The sequence below is a fragment of the Heloderma suspectum genome, chromosome 4 (genome assembly GCF_057233095.1).
Source record: "Heloderma suspectum isolate Gila_16-S chromosome 4, 16-S_ref, whole genome shotgun sequence".
In the NCBI taxonomy this organism is placed as follows: Eukaryota; Metazoa; Chordata; class Lepidosauria; order Squamata; family Helodermatidae; genus Heloderma; species Heloderma suspectum.
Window position 1 is genome coordinate 261,019,342 of NC_139461.1, and position 27,171 is coordinate 261,046,512.

The following is a 27,171-nucleotide window of genomic DNA, read 5'->3' on the forward strand; positions in this document are numbered from 1 at the left end:
TGTCATCTGACTGGCAGGGTCTGCTCAGGCTCCCCCCTCCCCCCATTTGTCCTTTCTCCTGAAGCTCCAGATGCACCTGCATTTCAGGAGCAAGCCTCACTGAGCACAATGGGAGTTACTTCCAAGGAGACACACATATGCTTGTGCTGGGAAAGACAGGGTCGGGGGAGGGGGGAACACAGGGATGGGAGACCAGCCCCCTTTCTAACCTGATGCTGCACAGGATCTCTATAACGAAGATGTGAAGTAGTTACTTCCTAAGGCAATAAACCAAACAGCAGGGAATTAGAACCACAAGGTTGCACTTTATAGCATTTAGGGCATTTGTGCTTTAAACAGTACCATTTCAATTGAGGGGGATCTCTGTAAATTCTGATGTGGGCATTCAGGGGACAAGCCTCATTGAGCACAATGGGAGTTACTTCTGAGGAGACACTAATTGGTTTATGCAGGGATGGGAAACTCACAGGAAACAATCCTTGACCAGGGTCAGGGTGAAAGGCACACCCCTGGGCAGGGCTGGCATACCTGAGGTCAATGTGGGGCTTGGGGCACACAGAAACTATATCGGGGAGAACCCAACTTAAGGAAGAGAATTGGACTTTAAGCAGTCTCAGGAAATCGGGTTTTCCCTACTAAGCTCCGGGATTTTGTTTGACTGAGATTATGCTTTTTAAAATGATTTGTTCTTATACTTCATTTAAAGCATCTTGTCACAGTGCACTTAGTGAAGTAGCAAGTGACTGAAAAATGAAGTATTGCTTTGGTACTAGGTCAGGAGACAGAGATTCTTCCTCCTTTTTTTTATAAAAGCAGTTGCTATGGAAACCATTAGAATTGGAGCTGTCACCCTTTGATGCTGTAGATTATGTGTCCTGTGCAAGAAATACAAAATATGATTTTCATGCTGCCTAGTCAGAGCCTAGACAACATCAGAGAGGAAATTATTGTTGATAAATATGCCAAATTCTCCTGTATAATCCTGATGCTGCATTATACAAAACATAGTGTCAAAAACAGAAGGAATTATATTTGGCACTGCTATTGAAAATAGCAAACTTCTGTAGAAAGTAATGGGAAATAATTGAATACATATTTCAACTTCTTAAGGACTAAAATAGCTGCTCTGGGCTTTGTGGAATACTTCAAAGGTATTGTTTACTGTAGTACTGTGTGCCCTTGAATTCCCTTTTTACAATTTAAAATTAAGCCACTGTGATTCATGTTGATTGGTTCACACATAACAACCCGTGTGTTGTTTAAACCATAGTTGGGAGCAAGCGATTGGCCACCCCCTGCCCACTCGCTGCTTCTGCTTCATTTCCACTTTTGTAAACAGCCCAGGATCGTTCATCATAACATGCGAACCTGGAACTCTGGGTTATTGAGAGGGAAACAATTTAGAGTTTTAACACAACAAACTGGATGAAAAGCAGTGGTGAGCAGGTGGGGAGGCAGCACGCTTATTTACTCACTCATGCACAGCACTAACTATGGGTTGTTTAACCCCTAGTTGGTTGTGATGTGTAAACCAGGTCATCGAGTTAAAGGTGGTCTTATTAGCAGTTATGATTTTGCAGTCTGTAGTGCTTTCATATTCACCAATCACAAAATGAAGTTAGTTAAAATAAAACTGAGAATAAATATGAGAAAATATGCTTATCTTCAAATGGAGTTGGAAGTCATATCTGCCACCTTATTTGTTGCAGCCATTCTATTAATTACAAGCCTGAATTGTAAGTTAATCTCTAATTGCTGGTGATTTACAGAAACTGCATGAGATTTACTGTCATGGTTTGAAATGCCACTTGGTAGTTTTTCTAAGTAGAGTTCAGCACACCTCTGCCCCATCTGTTTTCCTGTGAAGCATGCTTTAGAATAAAATAGCAATAGCTATTCAAAGTAGTTCAGGCCTTCCGCTAGCATCTAAGCTTTGAGGTGATTCAGGCCAATTTTGGGAGTATGAAGCATGTGACCTGGAATGCTAACAATATTTGTGAAAAAAGCAGCTGGCACAAAGAATTGGTTGATAATTAGTATCTTGGGAATGGGATCACAGAAAAACCTGCCTATATGTGTGGTGTTCTGTATCAGCTAGTCATAGAACGAGTAGGAGCAGCTGCAAGGATCCAGGCAGAATCAAGGCTCTTTCTGCTGATGAACTTCAGGGTTTGGGAAAAACAGAATGATGGGAACATAAACAGTGGACTTAGATTTAATAATTTTCACCCAAGAATCTGAGATGTGTGTGTTCAGAGATGTTCTACTCTGAACCAGTAGACACTATATTTCGAAATTATTGGAGAACTCACATGATCCCAAAGGACTGGAGGATGGCATAGTTTAGCCTTTATTTAAGTAAGACACAAATAAATATGCATCAGACAGCTTGATATGAATAACAAGTAAGATTTTGGAACTAATCTTGAAATAATTGACATACATATAATCACTCAATTTCTCTCCAGTAGTAGGTAACATAGATATGTTAATTAAATTATGCCAGACTCTATGTATGGCGTGCCAACACATAGCATATCAGATCACATATGGGACAAAATGTTGGGCTGTATGTAATATTTACCTCTGTTATACACTACCTCCCTTCCCCTAATTTGTTCAGGTGGGCTTTTTCCCTTGCATATTCTGCATCTTTAGGCAGGTAAGCATAAAAAGTGTTGGCACTTCCGTTTTTACACTTTAAAAATTGGACAAAGAAGGGTGATAGTGGTGGCAGCTTCATTACTTATAGGGCCATCAACTCATCACTTTGTAGAGTCCTGCTCTGAGGAGGTAGACTCTGTATGAATAACTAGGTGTAGAGAAGGTTTGGTGTCATCATAATACATCAAAATGAAATTTGAAAGTATGGGTTGTACCTAAATTCTAGTGACAGACTACTTAGCAGCTCTTCAGGTAGTATCCAGCAGACCTAACAAGTCTATTTTAACTTTGGTTATGGTGGTTAAATTCAGGGGTTTTAAGGGCAGAAACAGCACCTGAATTTAGCCTGGAAATGGACTGAAAACCAATTAAACCTTTCCAAAAAAGGAAAAAAACATTCCAGTCCCTAGCTCAGATAAGGGTTGTTGTTTGTGTACTGAAGTTTCCAGACTCTCTTCAAAAGTATACACACACAGAGGACACTGCAGTAAGCCACACAGGGAGTTCCCCAGGGCATGCATTATAGAAGCCAGATCCCTGTTCTCTAGGTATCGCTGGCATGCATTTCTGAAGAAATTGTTGCCACTGACATATCTCCCAAAGCCAATAGAATTCATTCCTGGCTAGCACCACCACTGTCTGACCTTTTAGGAGCAACGCTTTTCACTTATTACTTGTTCAGCATGAAATAATTCATCCCAAGGTTGCTCCTTGGGATGAAATAACTCATCCCAAGGTTTCCCTTTGGTTGAATACCTCCAAGAGGACACTAGTCCTCTAGTTGATATTCAGAAGCTCTTCTTTCATTAATTCACTTTTTATTAAAATTGCCTTTATCCTACTGTTTCTCATAGAGAAACATTGAAAGATTTTCAATTTTTGTTATATAGCAACACTCACCTGAAAATACTCGTGATGAAAGAATAGATTTGATATAAGGAATGCAAGAGCATTGTTGCAGATTGTGTTAATGTGTCTTTAAGATTTTTTTTGTTTTTAAGAAGTAAAATGGACTGGCTGCCAGTCCATTTCCGGGCCCAATTCAAAGTGCTGGTGTTAACATTCAAAGCCCTTAACGGCTTGGGGCCAGGTTACCTGAAGGATCGCCTCCTCCCATATGTGCCTGCCCGGACCTTAAGATCATCATCAGCGGCCCTTCTCCATGAGCCCCTGCCAAAGGAAGTGAGGCGGGTGGCTACTAGGAGGAGGGCTTTTTCTGTTGTGGCACCCCGGCTCTGGAATGAGCTCCCTAGTGAGGTTCGCCTGGCGCCTACATTGTACTCCTTTCGGCGCCAGGTGAAGACCTTTTTATTTTCCCAGGCATTTTAGCTTTCTAAATTTTTATCTTTGCTGTTTTAAATCTGTATTTTAAACTCCTGTACTGCTGCTAGGTTTTATTGTGGTTGTATTGTTATATTGTGGTTTTAATGTTCTATATATTTTAAATTGTTTTATTGTGTGTTGTTTGGTTTTAGTTTTTGTGAACCGCCCAGAGAGCTTCGGCTATTGGGCGGTATAGAAATGAAATAAATAAAATAAAATAAATAAATAGAGAAAGCACAGCTTACAATTATAATTTGAAGACAGATTTTCAATTTTTGTTATATAGCAACACTCACCTGAAAATACTCGTGATGAAAGAATAGATTTGATATAAGGAATGCAAGAGCATTGTTGCAGATTGTGTTAATTGTGTTGTGTTGTGTTAAAAAAAAGATTTTTTTTGTTTTTAAGAAGTAATCCACAGTGGAGAAAATTAGTCTTGGTAAGGTTTCTGGTGTTAATTCATACTGTTCACACAACACGCTAACCCACATTCAGTGGTTGAATGTGGGTTGTTTGTCGAACCATGGGTTGTGTTATTTGAATTCAGCCAAAGTGGCTTGTTAAACATGCAGTATGGGTAATTTTCTCAAACAAGCCACCTTGAGAACCCATGGTTTGTTGTTGTGTTGTTCAGGGTGGTTAACAAGCTATCCTGGCTACGTTCAGACAACACGATAACCCACCCTGTGGAAATCATGCTGCATTCAGACAACACATTAATCCATGGTTAAATAAACAACCCATGGTTCAAAACAACCCACACTCACCACTGAGTGTGGGTTATCGTGTTGTGTGAGCAGCGCATTGTGTTTACTCTCTAAAAGCATGTGCTTCATATTTTAATACTTAGGCTCCTAACTTGATCATCTTGAAAAAGGGGGTAGTAATACTGATCTACCTCATTGTAAAGATTTCTAAGGTGATGTATATTTTTGAAACTGAATACCCTGAAAGTACTATGTCAATCCTTAATAGTATTCGTCGAATTTTAAAATAGTAAGTAAAATTAGTTTGTCATCAAAATGAGTCATGCCATAAGATGCATATTTTTGGTATGCAGTATGAAATTTATTAGTTCCATGTACTGTTGACCTTCAGCAAATGTCATGATTGCAGATCAGGACAAGAATGCCAGTAACTGTTTTGGCATATTTGCACCACAGATTAACTTAAATTAACTAAATTAATTAAATTAACTTAGGGAGCAATGGCTGTTGGTCAGCGGCTAGACAGCCATAGGATATCTGGTATTCCAGGAACCAACCTTCAGTTCCCGGAGAACTGACCTTTCCCCCCTTTCCACGCTGCCTCGCAGGCAGCATGAAGAAGCCCCGAGCTCTGTGCTTGCAAGAGGAGTGCGAAGCAGCCAAAATGGGGTGTTCTGGGGGGCAGGGAGGGCGGAAATGCTGGTACGACACATCCAATGTGTCGACCGGCAGCCTCCTCCCCCAGTCCACAGTCCTGCGGCTAGATAGCCAAAAGCGGCTGTCTAGCCAAAAATGCAGGGCAAGAGAAGCGCGGAGGGAACGATCCCCTCCGTGCATCTCCTGCCCTGCATTGGATAGGCGGTCACCGCTGAGTTCGAGGGTGGCTGCCTATCTGCATAGGATTGCATCCTTAATAGCCTTTCCCTTGCCCCAAGAAATCTTAGGAATTGTAATTCTGTGAGGTTGGGGCTAAGAATCTCTTACAGGAGTCTCTTAGCATATTTACCAAACTACAGTTCCCAGAAGTCTTTGGGAGGAGCTATGTTAATTTAACTGCTCTAAAGCCAACATGGTTTTGTAGTATAGGCAGATCCTCAGAGTGTAGATTTCAATATCAAGACCTGGATTTGCCAACAATACTGTGTTCTCATGCAATGATTTGTGTAAATGATAATAACAGTGCCTGCCTCCTAATGTGTAGCAGAGACACTGACATGGCTTTATTCATTCCCCAGTGATTCCTCATAAGATCGGCCGTGTCATTGAAGGGAGTCCAGCTGATCATTGTGGAAAACTGAAAGTGGGAGACAGAATCTCAGCAGTGAATGGTCAGTCAATCATAGACCTCTCCCATGAAAATATTGTGCAGCTGATCAAAGATGCAGGAAACACTGTCACTCTCACTGTTGTTGCGGAGGAAGGTAAGGAGGTATCCACTATGCTTGTACTACTGTAGTACTGTTAAGTTGCATTAGGCTGTATTTGCCATGTGGTGACAACTTGGGCCTCTTGGCAGCTTTTGATACCATTGACCATGGTATTTTTTTGGATAGGCTTGGGGTTGCAGGTTACTGTATTCCAATAGTTCAGTTCCTATCTGGACAGTCTATTCCAGAAGGTGGTACTGAGATTTCTGCTCCACCCCATTGCACTTATATTGTGGAGTCCTGCAGGGTTTCATGTTGTCCACCCATGCTCTTTTAACATGTACATGAAAGCTCTGAATGAGATCATTTGGGGATTTGGAGTGAAGTGGCATAAGTATGCTAGTGACATCCAGCTCCGTTTGTCCTTTTCATCAGTTGGATGGCACAGTGGAGATCTTGAATCAAAGTCTGGAGTCAGTAATTGTCCCTGGATGAGGGCCAACAAACTGCCATTCAATCTAGATAAGATAATGGTGCTGTTGGTAGGTGTTTAATTTAACCAGGGAAGTGGTGCTCAACCTGTTCTAGATGGGGTCGCACTCCCCCTAAAAGACGAGGTTTGTGTTCTGAGGTGCTGATAGACCCAACACTATTATTTGGAAGCCCAGGAAGTGTCTATAGCATGCAGCACTTTCCTCCAGCTGTGGCTTGTGCACCAGCTGTGACTCCTCCTAGGCTGTGAGAGAGTCTGTCCTAGATTGGACTACTGCAGTGCTTTGTAGTTGGGAATGCCTTAGACGACTTCTCAAAAACTTCAGTGTACAAAACACAGCTGCAGATTACTAATAGGAACAGCTATAGAGATAACATATCTCGCCAGTTCTTAAATAGCTGTACTGGTTGCCAGTCCATTTCTGGGAACAATTCAAGGTGCTAGTCATTGCCTATAGGCTGCCCCAGTCTTTATATAGTGATGGGTAGGGTTGACTATACGACCTACTGAAGCTCATTTGGCTATGGTGTGGAGGAGGGCCTTCTCAATTGTGATACCCAGCATGTGGCACAATCTCCCCACTGAGGTCAGGAGGGCTTCTAGTGTGGAGTGTTCCCACCGACAATTGAAGACACACTTGTTTGCCCAGGCACTTCCCTGACCACTAGTATTTGAAGTGGGAAATGCTGAGGAGAAGAAAAATGGAGTAGAGGATACTCCTTGGAAAACGGTGACAGTTAGGAGAAGAAGAACTAGACGCCACTCTGCACCAGTGGAAGCGGTGGAGCTGTGGAACCGATTCCAGGTACTTGCAGATGAGACTGGAGGACAGCCTGCAGAGGAAGAATCACAGGGGAACCTGCATGAGAGTGAGCAAGAGGCTAAAGGTCAGTCAAACAGAGGCGATGAAACCCAGGCCTACAAGAAGAAGAAGAGAAGAGTGGTAGTAGTGGGAGACTCCTTGCTGCGTGGGATCGAGACCCAAGTATGTCGCGAAGACCCGTGGACTCGCCAGGTATGTTGTCTCCCGGGAGGACAGATTAGAGACGTGACTGAAAGGTTGCCTGCACTCATAAAGCCCACTGACAGGTATCCCTTTCTTCTCATCCATGTGGGAACAAATGATACCGCCAAGCGGAGCTACGAAGAGATCACGTCAGACTTTGAAGCTTTGGGAAGGAAACTCAAGAACTTTGGGGCCCAGATAGTTTTCTCATCCATCCTTCCAGTAGTTAGAAGAGGGATAGAAAGGGAACGAAAAATACTCCGGGTGAATGACTGGCTACGAAGGTGGTGCCGACGAGAGAGATTTGGATTCTGGGACCACGGGCTATACTTCCTGGAAGATGGGCTGTTGGCTAGGGATGGGTTGCACCTCACAAAGGCTGGGAAGAATGTGTTTGGCCACAGCATGAAGAACTTCATCAGGAGGGCTTTAAACTGAATCCTACGGGGAAGGGAGATGTAATGTTGGGGGTAACAATGGACGTAGGCGCATGCACTGCAATGGAGAGAACAGCGCTGATAGCGCCCAATAATAGTCTTCAGACACATGTAGGAAGAAAGCCAGACTATGAAGCACATGGTCTTCGATGTCTATATACTAATGCCCAGAGTATGGGAAACAAACAGAACGAACTTGAACTCTTAATACAGGAGGGAAATTATGACTTGATAGGTATAACTGAGACTTGGTGGGATGACTCTCATGACTGGAATACAGCAGTTGAAGGATATAACTTGTTCAAAAAGAACAGGAGGAACAGAAAGGGAGGCGGGGTTGCACTGTATGTGAAAAATACATATCTCTGCACAGAAATACAGGAGGAGGAGCTTGGTAGCCCCATCGAGAGCATCTGGGTTGAAATAAATGGAGCAAAGAATAAAAGGAACCTGGTAGTCGGAGTCTACTACCGGCCACCCAATCAAGGAGAAGCCAAGGATGAAACTTTTGAAAAGCAAATAGCCAATGTTTTAAGGAAGCATGATGTAGTAGTAATGGGGGACTTCAATTTCCCCGATATTTGTTGGGAGACAAATTCTGCAAAACATGGCCCCTCCAGGAAATTCCTGACTTGTGTGGCGGATAACTTCCTCCTACAGAAAGTAGAGGAAGGAACTAGAGGATCGGCTATCCTTGACTTGATCCTAACCAACAGAGATGACTTAGTGGATAAAGTAGCAGTTACAGGAACTCTGGGGGAAAGCGACCATGTTGTACTTGAGTTCTTGGTTCTAAGGGAAGCAAAAGCCGAGTGTACTCAAACGCGTACCCTGGATTTTAGGAAAGCTGATTTTAATAAACTCAGAACAATGATCAGTAAGGTCCCATGGCAAACAATGCTAGCGAGAAAAGGAGTCCAAGATGGGTGGGAACTTTTAAAAAAGGAAATTCTCAAGGCACAATCACAAACAATTCCAACAAGAAGAAAAGGTGGAAGACAACAGAAGAAGCCAATGTGGCTTCACAAAAAGCTTAGGGATGACCTGAAAACAAAAAAGGACACATATAAGAAGTGGAAAGAAGGCCAAGTAACAAAGGAAGAGTACAGGCAGGTAGCACAGAATTGCAGGGATGGCGTCAGGAAGGCTAAAGCGGAGAACGAGGTGAGGTTAGCGAGGGATGCTAAAAACAACAAAAAGGCTTTCTTCAGCTACATGCATAGTAAAAGGCAGAGGAAAGAAATGGTTGTTCAGCTATTAAATAAGGATGGCAAAATGATAACAGATGACAAAGAAAAGGCAGAGGTGCTCAATTCCTACTTTGGCTCAGTCTTCTCCCAAAAGAGGGTCTATGACCCCCCTGGCAAAGGCGAAGTACAGGCTGAAGGGGCAGGATTGCAGCTTGAGATCGACAGGCATATGGTCAAGGAACACCTCATTACTTTGAATGAGTTCAAATCTCCAGGGCCAGATGAACTGCATCCTAGAGTAATAAAGGAACTGGCAGAAGAACTCTCCGAACCGCTGTCTATTCTCTTTGAGAAATCATGGAGGACCGGGGAAGTGCCAGATGACTGGAGGAGGGCTAACGTTGTCCCTATCTTCAAAAAGGGTAAAAAGGAGGAACCTGGGAAATACAGACCAGTCAGTCTGACATCAATCCCTGGGAAAATTCTGGAGCAGATCATAAAGCAATCCATCTGGAAGCACCTTGACAACAATGCCGTGATTACTCGAAGCCAACATGGATTTGTCAAAAACAAGTCCTGCCAGACAAATCTGATCTCATTTTTTGATCAAGTCACCTCCCTTGTAGACCGTGGGAATGCTGTAGACATCATATACCTCGACTTCAGCAAAGCTTTCGACAAAGTGCCCCATGATATCCTGATGAGCAAACTTGCTCGAAGTGGGCTAGATGAAACAACGATCATGTGGATCCACAGTTGGCTACAGAATCGGACTCAAAGAGTGCTTATCAATGGGACCTTCTCAAGCTGGGGAGAGGTAACGAGTGGGGTACCGCAGGGCTCAGTCCTGGGCCCAGTGCTCTTCAACATTTTTATTAATGACTTGGAGGAGGAGGTGCAGGGAATGCTGATCAAATTTGGAGATGACACAAAATTGGGAGGGATAGCTAATACTTTGGAAGACAGAAACAAAATTCAAAGTGATCTGGATAGACTGGAGTGCTGGGCAGAAAACAACAGAATGGCATTTAATAGGGACAAATGCCAAGTTCTGCACCTAGGAAAAAGAAACCAAATGCACAGTTACAAGATGGGGGATACGTGGCTCAACCACACTACGAGCGAGAAGGATCTTGGAATTGTCGTCGATCACAAGCTGAATATGAGCCAACAATGTGATGTGGCTGCAAAAAAGGCAAATGCTATTTTGGGCTGCATTAATAGAAGCATCGCTTCCAAATCCCGGGAAGTACTAGTTCCCCTCTACTCAGCACTGGTTAGGCCTCATCTGGAGTACTGTGTCCAGTTCTGGGCACCACACTTTAAGAAGGATGCAGACAAGCTGGAGAGGGTTCAAAGGAGGGCAACAAAGATGATCAGGGGACTGGAAACAAAGCCCTATGAAGAGAGACTGAAAGAACTGGGCATGTTTAGCCTTGAGAAGAGAAGACTGAGGGGAGATATGATAGCACTCTTCAAGTACTTGAAAGGTTGTCACAGAGAAGAAGGCCAGGATCTCTTCTTGATCATCCCAGAGTGCAGGACACGGAATAATGGGCTCAAGTTACAGGAAGCCAGATTCCGGCTGAACATCAGGAAAAACTTCCTGAGTGTCAGAGCAATACGGCAATGGAACCAATTACCTGGGGAGGTGGTGGGCTCTCCCACACTGGAGGCCTTTAAGACGAGGCTGGACAGCCATTTGTCAGGGATGCTCTGACTTGGATTCCTGCATTGAGCAGGGGGTTGGACTCGATGGCCTTGTAGGCCCCTTCCAACCCTACTATTCTATGATTCTGTGATTCTATGATTCTATCTTTAGCCACCCCTAGTTATTTTAATGAAGATTATATTGTTTTATCATTGTTTTAATGATTGGTTTGATTGTATTTAATCATGATTTTATACTGTAAACCACTTTGTAATGTTTTTTTTAAATGAAAAGCATTATAGAATTTTTTTGAAATAAATAAATTTAAAGCCCTCAACAGTTCATCAGAGGCCTCCAGGTCTCACAGACAACTTGAATTTAGGTGGGTGGTGATGAGAGAGAGAGAGAAAGAGAGAGAGAGAGAGAGAGAGAGAGGGGGGGGGTCTTGGCTGTGGCATCTCACATTTGCAATGCCATCAGCAGAGATGCTTAACTTTGCATCAGGCAAACATCCTTATATTTAGAATGCAGCATGGGTAAGGTGGAAGAAGCAAGCTGAACATCCCCTCCCCCAACATATAACTCTTAAAGCCATTCTGTCCCCATCCCCCCCCCCCCCCAGCAGAGGTTATATCTAGTCATAGAGCATTACTAAAAGAAAAATAGTTTTTAAGAGAGCAGGTTTCAGAGGGCCACACTGTGCTTGTAGTTTCGTCCCATCTCACTTCATAGGGATTCGGTGACAAATGCTGCCAGATGGGTCTGCCACTTTCACGTCTTGTTGCCTAACTTGTTCCTTCAGTCTTCTAGGCTGATAGGAAATTCTTGCAACCCAGCAGTCTAACTAATACAATGAAGATTACTTTTATTAATTTAAAAGTCCCATTTGCTGCTGTAGCATTGTCCTCTATATAATTTTAACCCTTACGCAAACAGCTCTGTATAAATCTGTAAAATCTAATCATTTGAAGAGAAGCTGTAATACTGGTGTGTTTTTCCAGACTGCTGCTTGTACATGTAATTAAACTTGCTATTATTATTTTGCCAGAAAGGTAGCTTTCTACAATTTTGAATAATAATTACCTAAAGGTACCATGCCAAAAAAATAATCCAATTTCATATTTACCACAAATACTTAACGTGTTATGGCCTGTGATACAGAATATCAAAGGCTTAATTTACCTACTTGTTGAAGCTTGGAATAAAGAGGCTTTTTTATACTTATATAATCTATTAGTTTTCAATGAAGGATTTCACATTTTCTCCCAAGTCTAATTTATTTTAAACCAAAGGAAAATGAATGGTGAACTCAATGAAGATGACATTGAAGATATGCTGGTGTATTTTGCCCCTGAGTTTGAATAGTTGTCGTCTCAAATAAGCTGCATGTCCTATTAATACCTGAGGATAAGCACCCATTTACAGAAACTTAGAGATGTTTTATGTTTCCCAGTGTGTTAGAGATAAAATTCAAAAGCGTAATGTGGTCCTAAGAATATACGATAAAATACGTAACTGATTATAAGATAAAGACTAAACAATAATATGCTATGTGGTTGAGAGGATGCTTCCCATCAGTTACATAATTTAAGGATCTACATTTAAGGAAATGTATTGTTAAAAACCCCCTCATGGATGTGATGAAGGGGCTTGCGTAACTCAGTGAAGCCATAAGCTATGCTGTGCAGGGCCACCCAAGACGGACAGGTCATGATGGAGAGTTCTGACAAAATGTGGTCCGCTGGAGAAGGAAATGGCAACCCACTGCAGTATTCTTGCCAAGAAAACCCCATGGAACGTATCACAAGACTAAAAGATATGACGCTGGAAGATGAGCCCCTCAGGTCGGAAGGTGTCTAAAATGGACAAGCATGGGCGAATTTAATTCAGGTGACCATTATATCTACTACTGTGGGCAAGAATCCCTTAGAAGAAATGGAGTAGCACTCATAGTCAACAAAAGGGTGGGAAAAGCAGTACTGGGGTACAATCTCAAATACGATAGAATGATCTCAGTATGAATCCAAGGCAAACCATTCAACATCATAGTAATTCAAGTCTATGCCTCAACCACTGAGGCTGAAGAAGCTGAGGTTGATCAGTTCTATGAAGACCTACAACACCTTGTGACTGTGGCTCAGATCATGAGCTGCTTCTTGCAAAATTTTGGCTTAAATTGAAGAACGTAGGGAAAACCACTAAACTATTCTGGTATGACCTAAATCATATCCCTTATGAATATACAGTGGAGGTGAGGAATAGATTTCAGGGATTAGACCTGATAGACAAGAGTGCCTGAGGAACTCTGGACGGAGGTCCGTAACATTGTTCAGGAGGCAGCAACTCAATCCATCCCAAAGAAAAAGCAATGCAAGAAAGCAAAGTGGCTGTCTGATGAGGCTTGACAAGTAGCTGAGGAAAGAAGGGAAGCGAAAAGCAAGGGAGAAAGGGGAAGATAGATCCAACTGAATGCAGACTTCCAGAGAATAGCAAGGAGAGACAAGAAGGCCTTCTTAAATGAACAATGCAAAGAAATCGAGGAAAACAACAGAATGGGAAAGACTAGAGATCTTTTCAAGAAAATCGGAGACCTCAAGGGAACGTTTTGTGCAAAGACGGGCATGATAAAGGACAAAGAAGGCAGGGACCTAACAGAAGCAGATGAGATTAAGAAGAGGTGGAAAGAATACACAGAAGAACTATACAGGAAAGATCTGAATGTCCCTGATAGCCATGATAGTGCGGTCACTGAACTTGAGCCGGACATCCTAGAAAGTGAAGTCAAGTGGGCCTTAGGAAGCATTAGTAACAACAAAGCTAGCGGAGATGACAGTATTCCAGCTGAGCTATTTAAAATCCTAAAAGATGATGCTGTTAAAATGCTGCACTCAATATGCCAACAAATTTGGAACACTCAACAGTGGCCACAAGACTGGAAAAGGTCAGTTTACATTCCAATTCCAAAGAAGGGCAATGCCAAGGAGTGTTCAAACTACCGTACAATTGTGCTCATTTCACATGCCAGCAAGGTTATGCTCAAAATTCTACAAGCTAGGCTTCTGCAGCATGTGAACTGAGAACTACCAGAAGTACAAGCTGGGTTTCAATGAGGCAGAGGAACTAGAGATCAAATTGCCAACATTCGCTGGATCATGGAGAAAACAAGAGAATTCCAGAAAAGCATCTATTTCTGCTTCATTGACTACGCTAAAGCATTTGTTTGTGTGGCTCACAGCAAACTGTGGCAAATTCTGAAAGAGATGGGAGTACCAGACCACCTTACCTGTCTCCTGAGAAACCTGTACGAGGGTCAAGAAGCAACAGTAAGAACCGGACATGGAACAACTGATTGGTTCAAAATTGGGAAAGGAGTACGACAAGGCTGTATATTGTTGCCCTGCTTATTTAATTTATATGCAGAGTACATCATGAGAAACGCCAGGTTGGATGAATCACAGGTTGGAATTAAGATTGCCGGGAGAATTATCAACAACCTCAGATTCGTAGACGATACCACCCTAACGGCAGAAAGCGAAGAGGATCTAAAGAGCCTCTTGTTGAGGGTGAAAGTGGGGAGTGCAAAAGCTGGTTTGAAACTCAACATTAAAAAAACGAAGATCATGGCATCTGTCCCCATCACTTCCTGGCATATAGAAGGAGAAGAAATGGAAGCAGTGACAGATTTTATTTTCTTGGGCTCCAAGATCACTGCAGATGGTGACTGCAGCCATGAAATTAAAAGACGCTTGCTCCTTGGGAGGAAAGCTATGGCACACCTAGACAGCACAGTAAGAAGCAGAGACATCACCTTGCCGACAAAGATTCGTGTAATCAAAGCTATGGTTTTCCCAATAGCAACGTATGGCTGTGAGAGCTGGACTATAAGGAAGGCTGAGCACTGAAGAATTGATGCTTTCAAACTGTGGTGCTGGAGAAGACTCTTACGAGTCCCCTGGACTGCAAGGGGGTCAGATCAGTCCATCCTAAAGGAAATCAACCCTGACTGCTCATTGGAAGGACAGATACTTAAGCTGAAGCTCAAATATTTTGACTACACCTAGAATCAAATGTTTACAAGCTTTTTCACATCTTTCAAGACTTACCATTCAGCTCTGAAGTTCTCATTAGACTAAAACCTACTCTTTGAGGTTTTTAACTGAGAGGGCAGGGGGATTGTTAGATCATGCTTTGTTGCTCTCTGAGTGGCAGAAGCCGCTTATGTTTCAGAAAATGTTTGCTTCCTGAGTTTAGTCAGGTTTACTGTGAGCATTTATTCAATGTGTGTGTTGTATTGGGAGGCAGAAGCACTAGTGAAGGCTTTTTTAGAGAAAGTTTTATAATTGGCAAACTGTTACACAGTTGTGATGCTCTTAATAATCTTTGCAACAACCCTGCTTAATAGGCCAGTTCTTTAACATGCATTTTACAAGTATTTAGTGATATTTTCCAGATAAAACTGGTATATTTTTGGATTAGCAGCAACATTTGATATCCAGGTAAAGCAGTGGAAAACACAACAGTATATTTAGCACCATTGTCTTCTTCGTCATATGCTTTATGTCCAGGGATACCTCTAATCTTCCACTTCTGTCTTCATTAGAACACCGTGGTCCCCCATCAGGAACAAACTCTGCCAAACAGAGTCCAGCTCTACAGCACCGACCTATGGCACCAGTACCAGCCAGCTCTATGCCCACCAACAGGTACAAAGGCTTTTTTTATTTTTAGGCCACCAAGAAATGAGAAGTAAGGCAAGAAGACAACTCTAGCTTGTCTTTTCTGTGTGCAGAACTAGACAATTCTCTGGCAGCTTTTCTGAACTAGGAGCAGTGTTCTAGTCACAGTGCAGAGGACATATTTTCCACTGGTGTTATCCAGAGGGATATGTTTACACCGTTCTGGGTTCTCTGTATAACATGTATTTAACTTTTTAATGGAGTTGTCTTACGGCACGCCAATACTAATTTTCTTGTCACAAAGAGTCACTTAAAAGTTGCTGTAGTAGCTAGTGATACAAGGACATCAATCTGCAGAGCTTGTTTAAATGTTTTCCTATGCAGAAAATTGAATTCTCTTTGAGAGGAAAATACAGCATGTGAGGAAGAATACTAAACTAAAACCTAGGCTTTAAAAAAGGAAGAAAATAAGAATATTGAGCCTGCCAAGCACTTTCCAGTTTGTTTATATATAGCAGACTGATCTTTGCAACCCATTACTCTTTTTCACTGTAGCTGATGCCTTTGGAATTGCATTGATTGCCCTAGTCAGTTCAGCATTGTGTTTTACTTGTACATACCTGAAGTTGTGTGTGGGGGGGTGTCCTGATTGCCATACATGTTTTCTCCCAAATGTGTATTATTTATTTTATATTATTTATTTTATTTATTATATTTGTATACTGCCGAACTGGCAAATTATAAATCCAAATAACAATAACAAAATTAACCAAAAAAACCCCACAACAACATAAAGTATTGTTGTACTGTAAGTAATTTAAATGACACAAACAGGCTTCAGTCAAGGAAGCCTTATTGAAAACTAGCATAAACTAGCAGTGGAAAGGGGTGTTTATGAAATATATATAAAAATGTAGATGTGCGTGTTGCTTCATGCTTGCTGTTAACCCTTGTAGAGGTAGAGAATTGTTTTTCCATATTTACAACTTTGTATCATTGTCACGAAGAGTCGGACACAACTGAACGACTGAACAACAACAAAAATCATTGTTGAACTGTTCTTAAATTTAAATTCTTCTTAATGTTTAACTTGCAGTCTTAAACTATTGCTTATATACTGTTCTGTGGGTTACCATGATCATGCAGCCAAGTTTAAAACAGAGCAGATAAAACTGTACTGCTGCTGGTGTTCATATTTTTTGATCAATTGAGATCATGGCAGGCCCTGTTCTTGTTCAAGTGGCCTCACGTGTTCCCTCTTGTAGAATTTTTCATTGTCTGCAGCTCAAATCAAACAGTATCTCTAAGCAATTTTGCTAATGTGGTGCTCCCATTATGTTGTTCCATAAGGATGGCAAAAATAATCATTGGTACTACCTCCTGTGACCAGAATATTTTGGCTGACAGAGTCATAACGATGGAGGATTTCTAAAACAAAAACAGAGGCAGGCTTTATCTAGTTTTCTTCTGGGTTCCAAGGAGCACAGTATCCTATGAAGTATGGCAGGAAAAGGAGTGTGATTATTTAAAAACAAAAGCAGAACAGAAGTTTCTTACAGACGGGTAAACCTTGTTTTCTCAATATACCTACCTTTGTATCGGAAGTCACTGACAGTAAACAGAAATTAAACCAATAAATGATTAAAGAGCATCTGTGAGGCGTCAATCGATTTAATTGTAATTATTCCTAGTGTACAAGTGTATGTTATAACTGAACATGTTCCTTCAGGTCCCATGTAGCACTAATCATCTAGAAGAAAGTTACTATAGTAATTATTCCATGCAAAATGTCCTGACCAACTAATAGGATATGGACAAAAGCTCTTAAGAAATCCATCAGAATTTCCTCAGTTTGAACTGGGCCATGCATTTCTGTAGAAGATGCAGTATGTGTGGCTATATGGTCCTCTCCATATAGCTGTTGCTTCTGTTTTTACATTATGTGTGTTCTCTTGTCAGTTCCCTCAGTTCATGGGTTTTAGTCTATACTACTTGCATATGAAGTGCTGTTTTAACTTGCACAAGAATACGTATCTAGGACCTGTCCATTTTTTATCAATGAAAGGATGTCACCATGAAGAGTCAGGAGCCTCTGGAAATCCATCCTAACTCCCTTTGGGGTTAATTGGACAGCAACCCTATTAGATATTCCTATGCTTCCTTCTGTTTCAGGGGTGCTACAGAAGCTGATGCTGGAAAAGAACAATGCAGCAGTTACAAGCACTTCTCACCATCAGAAGGTGTTGTATCTGTTGTAGGGAGCAAACATTCTCAGGTATATACTTTTCTGTAAGGAACAGCTTTGTTTTACTGATTTCTGTTGCACAGAGCTGAACTCTTCCATAGCAAATATGAGCAAGGTAGCCATATTACCAGCAAAATCCCTTGAAACACCTTGCATTGAACTCCAAGGATACCATGTTAGCATTACCTCTTGACTTGCTGTATATCAAATGCTTCATGTATTTGAGTATAGCAGTTAAAGGAGGCCACAGCAAAATATGTATTGTGTGGTTGATTTTCTTTCTTTAAAGTGCAGGAGCTCCAGTGAGGATTTTGAGGAGAAAGATAGGCTTGTTTGGAAGCAGAGCCAAGGGCATGCATTTGGTCTTTTGAGGGGGGGGAGGGCTTTTTCAGTTACAGCTAATTTCTTCTTCAAAATTATGGTTTAGTGGGGTAGGTGGGGGAGAGACTGAGCATCAGTTGGTTCTTCAGGTGAGTAGGATCAATGTGGATTGGGAAATGGGAGTGTTCACTGAGGAATAGACGTATACAAATGTATAATTCTGATGAATAGTGTGCTGTTTCATAGAGCTTTTGCAAAAGAAACCTTGGCCACTTTTGATGAATAACTGGAACTATCACCACATGTTCATTCTAGATACTTCACTTTAGTTTATCTCTAACTGGTTAAATTGAAATGATCTAATACTTCCAAGAACTCATTCTCTCACTAAACTTTCATTACTCCAAACGTCCATAAGTAACAAAAAGCAAAAAAAACCCCCAGTTTTTATAATTCTACAGAGCTTCCAACCAGCTTTTTTGAGCAGTGTTTGTGCCTGGACTTCGGTCCTAAAGAAATTGAAAAGGGCAAATTTGTATCTTTTTTGGAAGAGCATCAGTTGCCCTTTTAAAAACTGCAAGTGGATTGCAATGGTAACAGAATCTACATTTGGAATTAGTGCAGAAATTGCTAAAACTTCAAATAAAATGAGATGTGATAATTAAAGTGAGGTGAAATTGCAGTTATGTTCTTAGATATTTCTTTGAATTTAGGAAATTGAACATTTCTCTAACAAAGAGACGAAAGCCTTTCCCTAAGGTGATCTTAGTCTGCACTCTCTGTTTTCTGCACAGAGCCCTGGATGTTATCCAGTAGAACTTGAGAGAGGTCCCCGGGGCTTTGGATTTAGCCTTCGTGGAGGGAAGGAGTATAACATGGGGTTGTTTATTCTTCGGCTTGCTGAGGATGGGCCTGCCATTAAAGATGGGAGAATTCATGTGAGTATTTAATAGCATTAATTTCTGAGGGCTAGTCACCTAGAGTTCTAATAGGCTGAAATCTGTTGACCTTTAAATCTATGACTATTATTGATTAAAATTCTTGATATTGTCACTCTCTTGTTTGCTTCAGCTCCCAAAGAGTGATCTATTTGTTGTGTTCCTACAGCTGTTAAGGGTTTATCTGCACCAACTGTTTTTCTAGGAATATGTCCTGTACTTCACCTCAATCGTGTCCCTTAAAGGATCCTACCTTTAACTTGTAGGTTCATAATTTTCATTTTTCTTAAATTCTGAATTTGCACAATTACACCCAAATACCAGTGTACCCCATCATTACTCTGATCTAGTTGTACCAGAAAAAGGAGAGAAATCTTGAGACAGGGTTGAAAAGTGAAGCATACTCCAGGATCATGAAATAACATATACAGCTTATACTGTAGCAGATGAATTAGCAGATGAGAAGTAGGTGTCTAAGGTTTCTGAGCAAATGCATGGCTCAGTGGCACACATTCACCATTTTAAAAATAAAAACATAATCTGATGCAGGAGGAGTGGTGAGACATTGACCAGGGACAAGGGTTGCATGAGAATTCTGTCCAGACCAGCTGTGCCCAATCCATGCAATCAAGGCTTTGAAAACGTATTGCACTTCATATATTTTAGTACACATATTTTCATATATGTGCATAGTCTCTGGTCAAGGGGAGAAACAGGAGATGAAACATCCATCAAACTACCCAGCTGCTTGGTATTTCTGCTCTTATGTTGAGTTTTCCCTATGGCAATATCTTGATGTGTTTCAAAGAACATTTCCTGTGCAACTAGGTCTTTCTAGTTAAGCTCAGAAACCCTCTTATTTTCCTGTAGAACAGCCTCTCAATGGCATGCTGTAGTAGTAACTGAACCAGGTGCAGTGCAGACTATTGGCTACTTATCTTCCTTGTGTACATGCCTCACAGAGCTGTGATTTACTCTCAGTCCGTATGGTGTTGTCATTATCTGCGGTTCATGTGGTATTCAGGCCTGAAACCTGCAAAATACCATAAGATGTGAAGCAGTCCTGAGTCTTGCAGCACTGCTGCTATTTTCTTTTTACTCCCTTAATCTGTATTAGGACCTTAGCTCTTCAGTTTGCAACATAACAGAAGCTTTCCCAGCTAAGGACGTAGGACTTTCTAAAGGAGTAATAAATAGAATCAAACATGTATGGTTCTCAAGACTCTGTTTCAAATTTTAAGGTCATCAGTTGGAAGCATTTAGGCTCTGTGCTTTTCTATTTTTCCTTTGCATCTCTGCTGTGCCACAGAACTGAGGAGTAGCAATTTGGTTCTTCTTTGTGGTCTCCGTGCATCACACATATGAGTTCTGCATCTGTGCTGAGCCTCTTTCAGGAAACTTCTAAAGCTGAGGAATGTTTTGGTGGGAACCCTCCCCTCCCGTTCACTGTGCATGTCCCAGCAAGTTCCCACCCATTCCCTCAGTTCTCTTTCGACCGCCTAGCAGTAGCCTCTTCGGGAGCTTCCTCTATTTGTCGATAACTTTTGGTCAGTGTTTTTGCACTGAGGTCTTTCTCTTTTTCTTCTTTTTGTCTTCTTTTTGGTTGTTACCTAAAAAAAAAAAATCTGTTTTTTCATCATTTGTCTTCTACCGCAGCTGTGATCTTCATATGGCCATAAAGGCCCTGTTTTGCAAATGCATCAACTGTGGGAGTAAATTGCCCCCCACTGACCCTCATTCTCTTTGCCTTTTTTGCTTGGGTGAAGGCCATTTACCTGACACTTGTTCCTCATGCCGTCATTCACTAAACAAATGCAGAAGAATAGATCTGACAGACTCAAAGCAGTGGAGGAGGGCCTTGCTGGCCACAGATCCAAAATAGTCATCCAACTCTCATGTAATGGAGAAGACGGTGGCTGCTATGTTTTGTCAAAACCGTCGTCTCCGTGCCCTTTTGGTTCTGCTGAACGGGTAGACCCTCCGACTCCGGGCATTATTTAGCACTCTCAGTAGGGAGGAAGATTTCTTAAAAGGCTAAGGTTCCAAAGTCGGGATCAGATAGCCTAAAGAAACAACAACAAAAATAGGGTTGGTGATAAGCCTTCAAAACCTAAGGTTCCAACACCTCCGCCTTTGCGGGATTCGCCTATCCGGGTGGTCTCATCGGTACAGACCACTCCTGTAATGGAGCCAATTTCTATGGCGTCGGAAGGTGAAATTTTGGAGTTGTTCCCTCCACAGCCAGTTTCTCAGGACCAAGAAACTTCTCCATTGAGAGATCACAAATTGTCACCCTTGGCAAGGGATGAAGCTTCTCAACATCGATCGCTGTCCCCTTCCTGGGACCGAGAACATCGCTTCCCTCCCTCTGAGTCACTCAGTTCTCCTTATTGTGGCCATCGCTATGAATACCAGTATAGGGAAAGGTACAGGTCTCCTCATGGTGATTGAGGTAGAGGTTCTGAATGGTCTTATCCACCACCGAGACATTACTCTTTTGAGGACTGGCATTGTTCTCGGGATCAACAATATTATTGTGATCAAACCAGATACCTTGGAGCAACCTTGCCTCAGTACCACCTAGGGATGTACGCACTATGTAAAATCCACTCCATCTGTGTTTTGCGGATTGTCAAGCACGCATTTTGTTCCGTCATCTGTTCACAGATGGATTCGAATATTTTTTTCATCATGCAGAAAAATATGCAAATGATTATGTAAGAGGTTTCGTAAGAATTTACACAATTTACCTTAGTATGTAACATTTAGCGTATTATCCCCCATTCCATTTAATTCTTCCTCAGCAGAAATTTCCATATTTTCCTACGAATGAATATGCATACATTTCAGGAAAGTAAAAAAAAAAATCTGAAAGTCCATGGACTCCATGCAACCTGAGAGGGTCACTCTGCAGCAGATTCCGCAGGTCAGGTTCTTAGAAATCTAGCTCATTTTAGTTCATCTCAAATTTCTCCAGCTTCCGTAGTACCACCCTTGGTTGTCAGCAACTTTGTCTCATCCTCCTGCAGGAGATGACTTTGTTCCCCCTCCGCCTGTGTTTTCTTGTTCGTCATCTTTGGTATGAAGCCAGATGGCATCAGTCAAGCCGACACATTTACCACCTTCACCAGTAGTACAGATGAAACCTCCACCTGTCCTGGTTCCTGGGCCGTCTTCACCTCATAATTTGGCAGATGATCACCAGCTTTATTCCTCTTCGTATTCCTCTGTTCCACCTTCTGTTCCCTCTCCAGATGATGTAGCAGGAATGCAAGAGGGAGCTTCTCCTTCAGAGGACATGTTTCATTTTGCTGAACAGGTTAGCAGAATAGCCCATTCGCTGGGTATTGATGCGCAGCAACCAGAGCAGCATGTCCAGGACCTGGTCTTTGACACATATTGAATTGTCGAAACCGGTAGCAGTTCCCTTCCTCCTCACCCTCCTCCAGATGGTGCAGCAATTATGGAAAGCCCCATCTTCAATGGCACCTGTGTCTAAGTCCCTGTACCATGTACAGGAGAAGGACATGGTGTTCTTATATTCCCTTCCATGCCCGAATTCCATCATTGTGGAGTTGGCGCAAGGGCGATCACAGAGGATTCATGCTTCGCCTGTCAACAAGGAGGGTAGAAGGCTGGACCTGTTGGGGAGGCGGATGTATTCTTCGGCTGCTCTTGATCTCCATGTGGCAAGCTATCAGGTCATGATGGCCAGATACCAACTGTTCCTGTGAGAGAAAATGGACTCTCTTCATGCTTATCTCCCAGAGGACCAAAGGGATCTCACCAGAGTTTTTCATGCGGAAGCTGTCAAATTGTCCAGGCAGAAGATTAACAGTTCCCATCATGAAGCCAACTGTAGCACTAAGTCAGTGGTGGGTGCGATCGCACTTCAGAGGCATGCTTCGTTGAGCTCTGTGGGATTAACTCCTGAGGCTCAATTGCGAATCAAGGATTTGCTTTTTGATGGTGAAGCACTCTTTAATGCCAAAACTGATGAACAAATGGGCTCTGTTCAGAAGGCAAAGACAGCCGCCTGAAAGATGGATTTGGGTCCCCAACCTCAACAGCAACAAGTCACGCAAGTGGTTCCACCACCAACTGTTCATGGCCAAGCAGCAGTTGATCAGTATCCTCACTACCAGCCTCCCCAACAGCAGAAGAAGCAGATTGCTTCTCCTTTGGGGTTTCATCAGGGCTGTGGGAAGACTGACTTCCCCTAAGCAGCGGCTTTGACTTTCTGGTGTTTGCCATCCCTAGTCTCCCCAGCCAACCCTTCTTGGGTCTGTCCTGGCTCAATTTCTGCCCACCTGGAAAACGATAACAGTGGACAGCTGGGTTTTAAATATAATCAGTCAGGGCTACCTGATAGAGTTTCATACCCTCCCCCAGTTGTGTCTCGTTCAAGTCACCCCTCCATCGTAGGCCCTCCTCCTGGAAATGTCCACCCTGCTCCAAAAAGGAATAATCCAAAGAGTTTTTCCATACCAGCCAGAGGATGGTTTCTTCTCCCGGTACTTTACCATACCAAAATGGGATGGAGGCATCTGTCTGATCATGGATTTGAGGAACTTGAACAAGCTTATTACTCTCAGGAAGTTCAGAATGATCATCGATCCTTCCTCTCCTTCAGAAGGGTGTTTGGTTTGTGGCCATAGATCTGAAGGACACATATTTCCATCTAGCAGTCACAGAGGCTCACCAGAGGTACTTGCATTTCATCATTGGTACTGACATGTTCCAATTCCGAGTCCTGCCCTTCAGTCTAGCAACCACCCTGAGAGTTTTTACAAAGTGCATGGCAGTTGTCTGTGCATACCTTCGACTTCAGGACATTGAAGCTTACCCTTACCTGATGACTGGCTCCTTGTCTCGGACTCCGAGGATTCCCTTTGTCATGCCGTAGAGATTGTTTGGAACCTTCTGGGAGCATTGGGCCCATATGTGAACAGGGAAAAGTAAACTTTGAAGCCAACCCAATGGCTCCAGTTCATAGGGGCATTGCTGGATTCTACCTTTGCATGTCCTTACCTTCCTTGAAAGTGGCAGGGGCAGCTGATTGCCCCCTTGGAGAACCTTTACTTTTGTCAGCTAATCACAGTTCATACTGTTCAAACACTGCTGGGGCATATGGCAGCAACAGTCGCAGTTGTTCATTGGGCAAGGCTTCGGATGCGACCACTACAGAACTGGCTGCTCTGAAACTTTAATTTCACCTCTGACACTTGGCACTGTCACCTGAGGATTCCAAACAAAACAGCAGATTCCCTCCTGTGGTGGATGCAACCACACAACCTATGCTAAGGCACTCCCTTCAAATTTATGTTTCACATAAATTACGTAGAATTTCTTGCCGTTTGGAAGGCGATGCATACATTTGAGACTTACCTTCAAGGACAGCATGTACAAATGCTGACAGACAGTACGGCAGTGTTGTGGCACATCAAGAAGCAAAGGGGCATGCATTCGTCCAAGCTTGTGCATCTCACAATGGACATATTCCAGTCAGCAATCCAACAGGACATTCTTTTGAGCGCTCTTCACATTGCCAGAGAAGCCAGTGTTTGGTGGACACTCTGAGCCAGTCATACAAATCATCCCGTGAATGGCAGAAGTCCACCTCCATCCTGCATTGTCTCTTCCTAAAATGCAGTTGGCCTACAATGGATTTGTTTGCGACCCCACTGAATGCAATATGCAAGAGATGCTGCATGAGAGCGGGGATCGGTCGATTGTCATCGGGCAACACCTTTCAACTTCAGTGATGCAGAGAACTGTTCTACCTGTTCCTTCCATTTCCCCTCCTCTCAAGGATGCTCCAGAAGCTAGCCGACAATGGGACGGACTGTACTTTGATCTCTCCTTAGTGGCCGAGGCAGCCATGGTTTGCAGCCCTGCTGCATCTGTCCAAAAGGTAGTTCCTACATCTTCTACAATCCCTGGGTCTGATCTCTCGGGATCAAGGCAGAATCCGACATCCAGATCTCGATACCCTGAAACTCTCAGCCTGGAGGATTTGGCAATGAGTACCAGCAGTCGACTCCCATTGGAAGTCCAGGCAATTTTGGACGCAGCTAGGAAACCGGCTACTCATTGATCCTATGCAGCTAAGTGGTCGTTGTTTTTTAAGTTTGCAAGTCTACACGGTTTCAATCCCCTTAAAGGGATCGATTGAAGATGTTCTTTTGTTTCTGCATCACTTGTTCCAGAAAGGTTTCATCCATAAGGGTTTATTTGTCAGCTCTTTCTTTTTATAGAGGGCAAGTTCAAAGTTTTTCCCTTTTCACTCACCATACTATTCACTGGTTCCTGCAGGCCTTAAAGAATTTGGCACCTCCAGTGAGGATTCTAGTACCTCAGTGGAATCTCTCTGTTTTACACGCTGTCCTTTCGAAGCCCTTTGAACCTCTGGCCACAACAGATCTTCAGTTGTTGTCGTGGCAAGTAGCTTTTTTGGTTGCTATCACATCCTCCAGATGTGTTAGTGAAATTTGTGCTTTATGGGCCAGTCATCCCTATCTGATCTTTCATAAGGACAAGGTTGACCTGAGACCAGACACTGATTTTTTTGCCAAAGGTGGTCTCTGATTTCCATGTCAACCAATCCATCTCATTGCCGATTTTTTCCCAGAACCAACTTCTGACCAGAAAAGGAAGTTGCATGCTCTGGTTGTAAAGAGGGCATTAGCCTTTTAGAAGTCAAGGACAGCATCTTCCTGTAAGATGCCACGATTTTTTGTTTGCTACGGTGTTCCTGTCTCATCTCAAAGGCTGGCCTCATGGATTGGGCAGACTATTAGTTTAGCCTATGACTTATCAGGCTTAGAGCATCCATCTCATGTTCAGGCACATTTGATGCAAGGGGTTGCCATGTCTACAGCCTTCAGAAAAGGTGTGCCATTGTCAGACTTATGTAAAGCGGCAACTTGGTCAAAACCGTCGACATTTATAAAGCATTACAAACTGGATGTTAAAGCACATTCCGACTGTGCTTTTGGGCAAGCCGTGCTGTCATCGATCTTGTCGTGAGACACCTACCCACCACTGGTATGTGAACTTGTTAATCGCCCATACAGTCAGGGCCAGAAATATTGGAACAAGGATAGCTGTTTTGGCAGTTGGCCTCTGTACACCACCACATCGAAGTTGAAAGGAAACACACCCAGATGGGAGCAAAGTCAGGATTTTCAACTGTAATTCAAGGGGTGTGACAAAAGTGGGGCACTAACCATCCAGGAAGTACAGCCAGTGGTATACAAATACCCCCATCGTTGGTGGCTCATAAGTAATGGAACGAATGGCTGACAAGCAGCTGCGTGGCCAGATGTGGCCTGTTTCCTGGGTACCCCATGACCAATCAAGCAGAGAAAAGGTCTGGAGGTGGTTCTGAGTGTTACATTTGCATTTGGTAGCTGTTCACTGGAACTCCCAACATGAGGTCCAAAGAGGTGTCCATGCGAGTGAAGGAGGCCATCATTAGGCTGAGGAAACAAAATAAACCCATCAGAGAGATAGCAAAAACAGTGGGAGTGGCCAACACAACAGTTTGGAACATCCTGAAAAAGAAGGAATTAACTGGCAAGCTCAGCAACAGCAAAAGGCCTGGAAGACCACGGAAGACAACTAAAGTGGATGACCGCAGAATTCTGTTCATGGTGAAGAGGAACCCTTTCACAACATCTAGCCAGGTCAAGAATGCTCTTGAGGAGGTAGGCATGTCATTGTCAACATCTACAGTCAAGAGACTGCTTTATGAATGTAAATACAGAGGCTTCACAACAAGGTGCAAACCACTGGTAATGCTCAAGAACAGACAGGCCAGATTAGCCTTTGCCAGCAAACACCTAAAAAAGCCTGCCCAGTTCTGGAATACGATTCTTTGGACTGATGAAACCAAGATGAACTTGTACCAGAATTATGGGAAGAGAAAAGTATGGAGAAGGAAAGGAACAGCTCATGATCCAAAGCATACCACATCCTCTGTCAAACATGGTGGAGGCAGTGTTATGGCATGGGCATGTATGGCTGCCAATGGAACTGGGTCACTGGTGTTTATTGATGACCTGACTGCTGATAGAAGCAGCAGGATGAATTCTGAAGTGTATAGGGCTATACTTTCTGCTCAGATTCAACCGAATGCTGCCAAACTG

General features: G+C 42.8%; 2 protein-coding genes across 8 annotated transcripts in view; one reads left to right on the top strand and one right to left on the bottom strand.

Annotated features, from left to right (window-relative positions):
• Positions 1–27,171, top strand: part of MAGI3 (membrane associated guanylate kinase, WW and PDZ domain containing 3) — a 304,410-nt gene that overhangs the window by 255,160 nt on the left and 22,079 nt on the right. For all 3 annotated transcript variants that reach the window (XM_084853476.1, XM_084853477.1, XM_084853478.1), the window contains exons 16-19: positions 5,933–6,118; positions 15,442–15,544; positions 17,690–17,792; positions 18,878–19,021. In XM_084853476.1, the coding sequence (XP_084709602.1) occupies positions 5,933–6,118; positions 15,442–15,544; positions 17,690–17,792; positions 18,878–19,021 (536 nt within the window). The remainder of the gene's footprint in view (positions 1–5,932; positions 6,119–15,441; positions 15,545–17,689; positions 17,793–18,877; positions 19,022–27,171) is intronic.
• PHTF1 (putative homeodomain transcription factor 1) overlaps positions 26,141–27,171 on the bottom strand; it is a 75,797-nt gene continuing 74,766 nt past the window's right edge. For 3 of the 5 annotated variants that reach the window (XM_084853482.1, XM_084853479.1, XM_084853480.1), the window contains one exon: positions 26,142–26,502. In XM_084853482.1, coding sequence (XP_084709608.1) covers positions 26,209–26,502 — 294 coding nt within the window. In that variant the 3' untranslated portion in view covers positions 26,142–26,208. Of the gene's footprint in view, positions 26,503–27,171 lie in introns of all 5 variants that reach the window. The other 2 variants (XM_084853483.1, XM_084853488.1) reach the window with 1 other exon arrangement.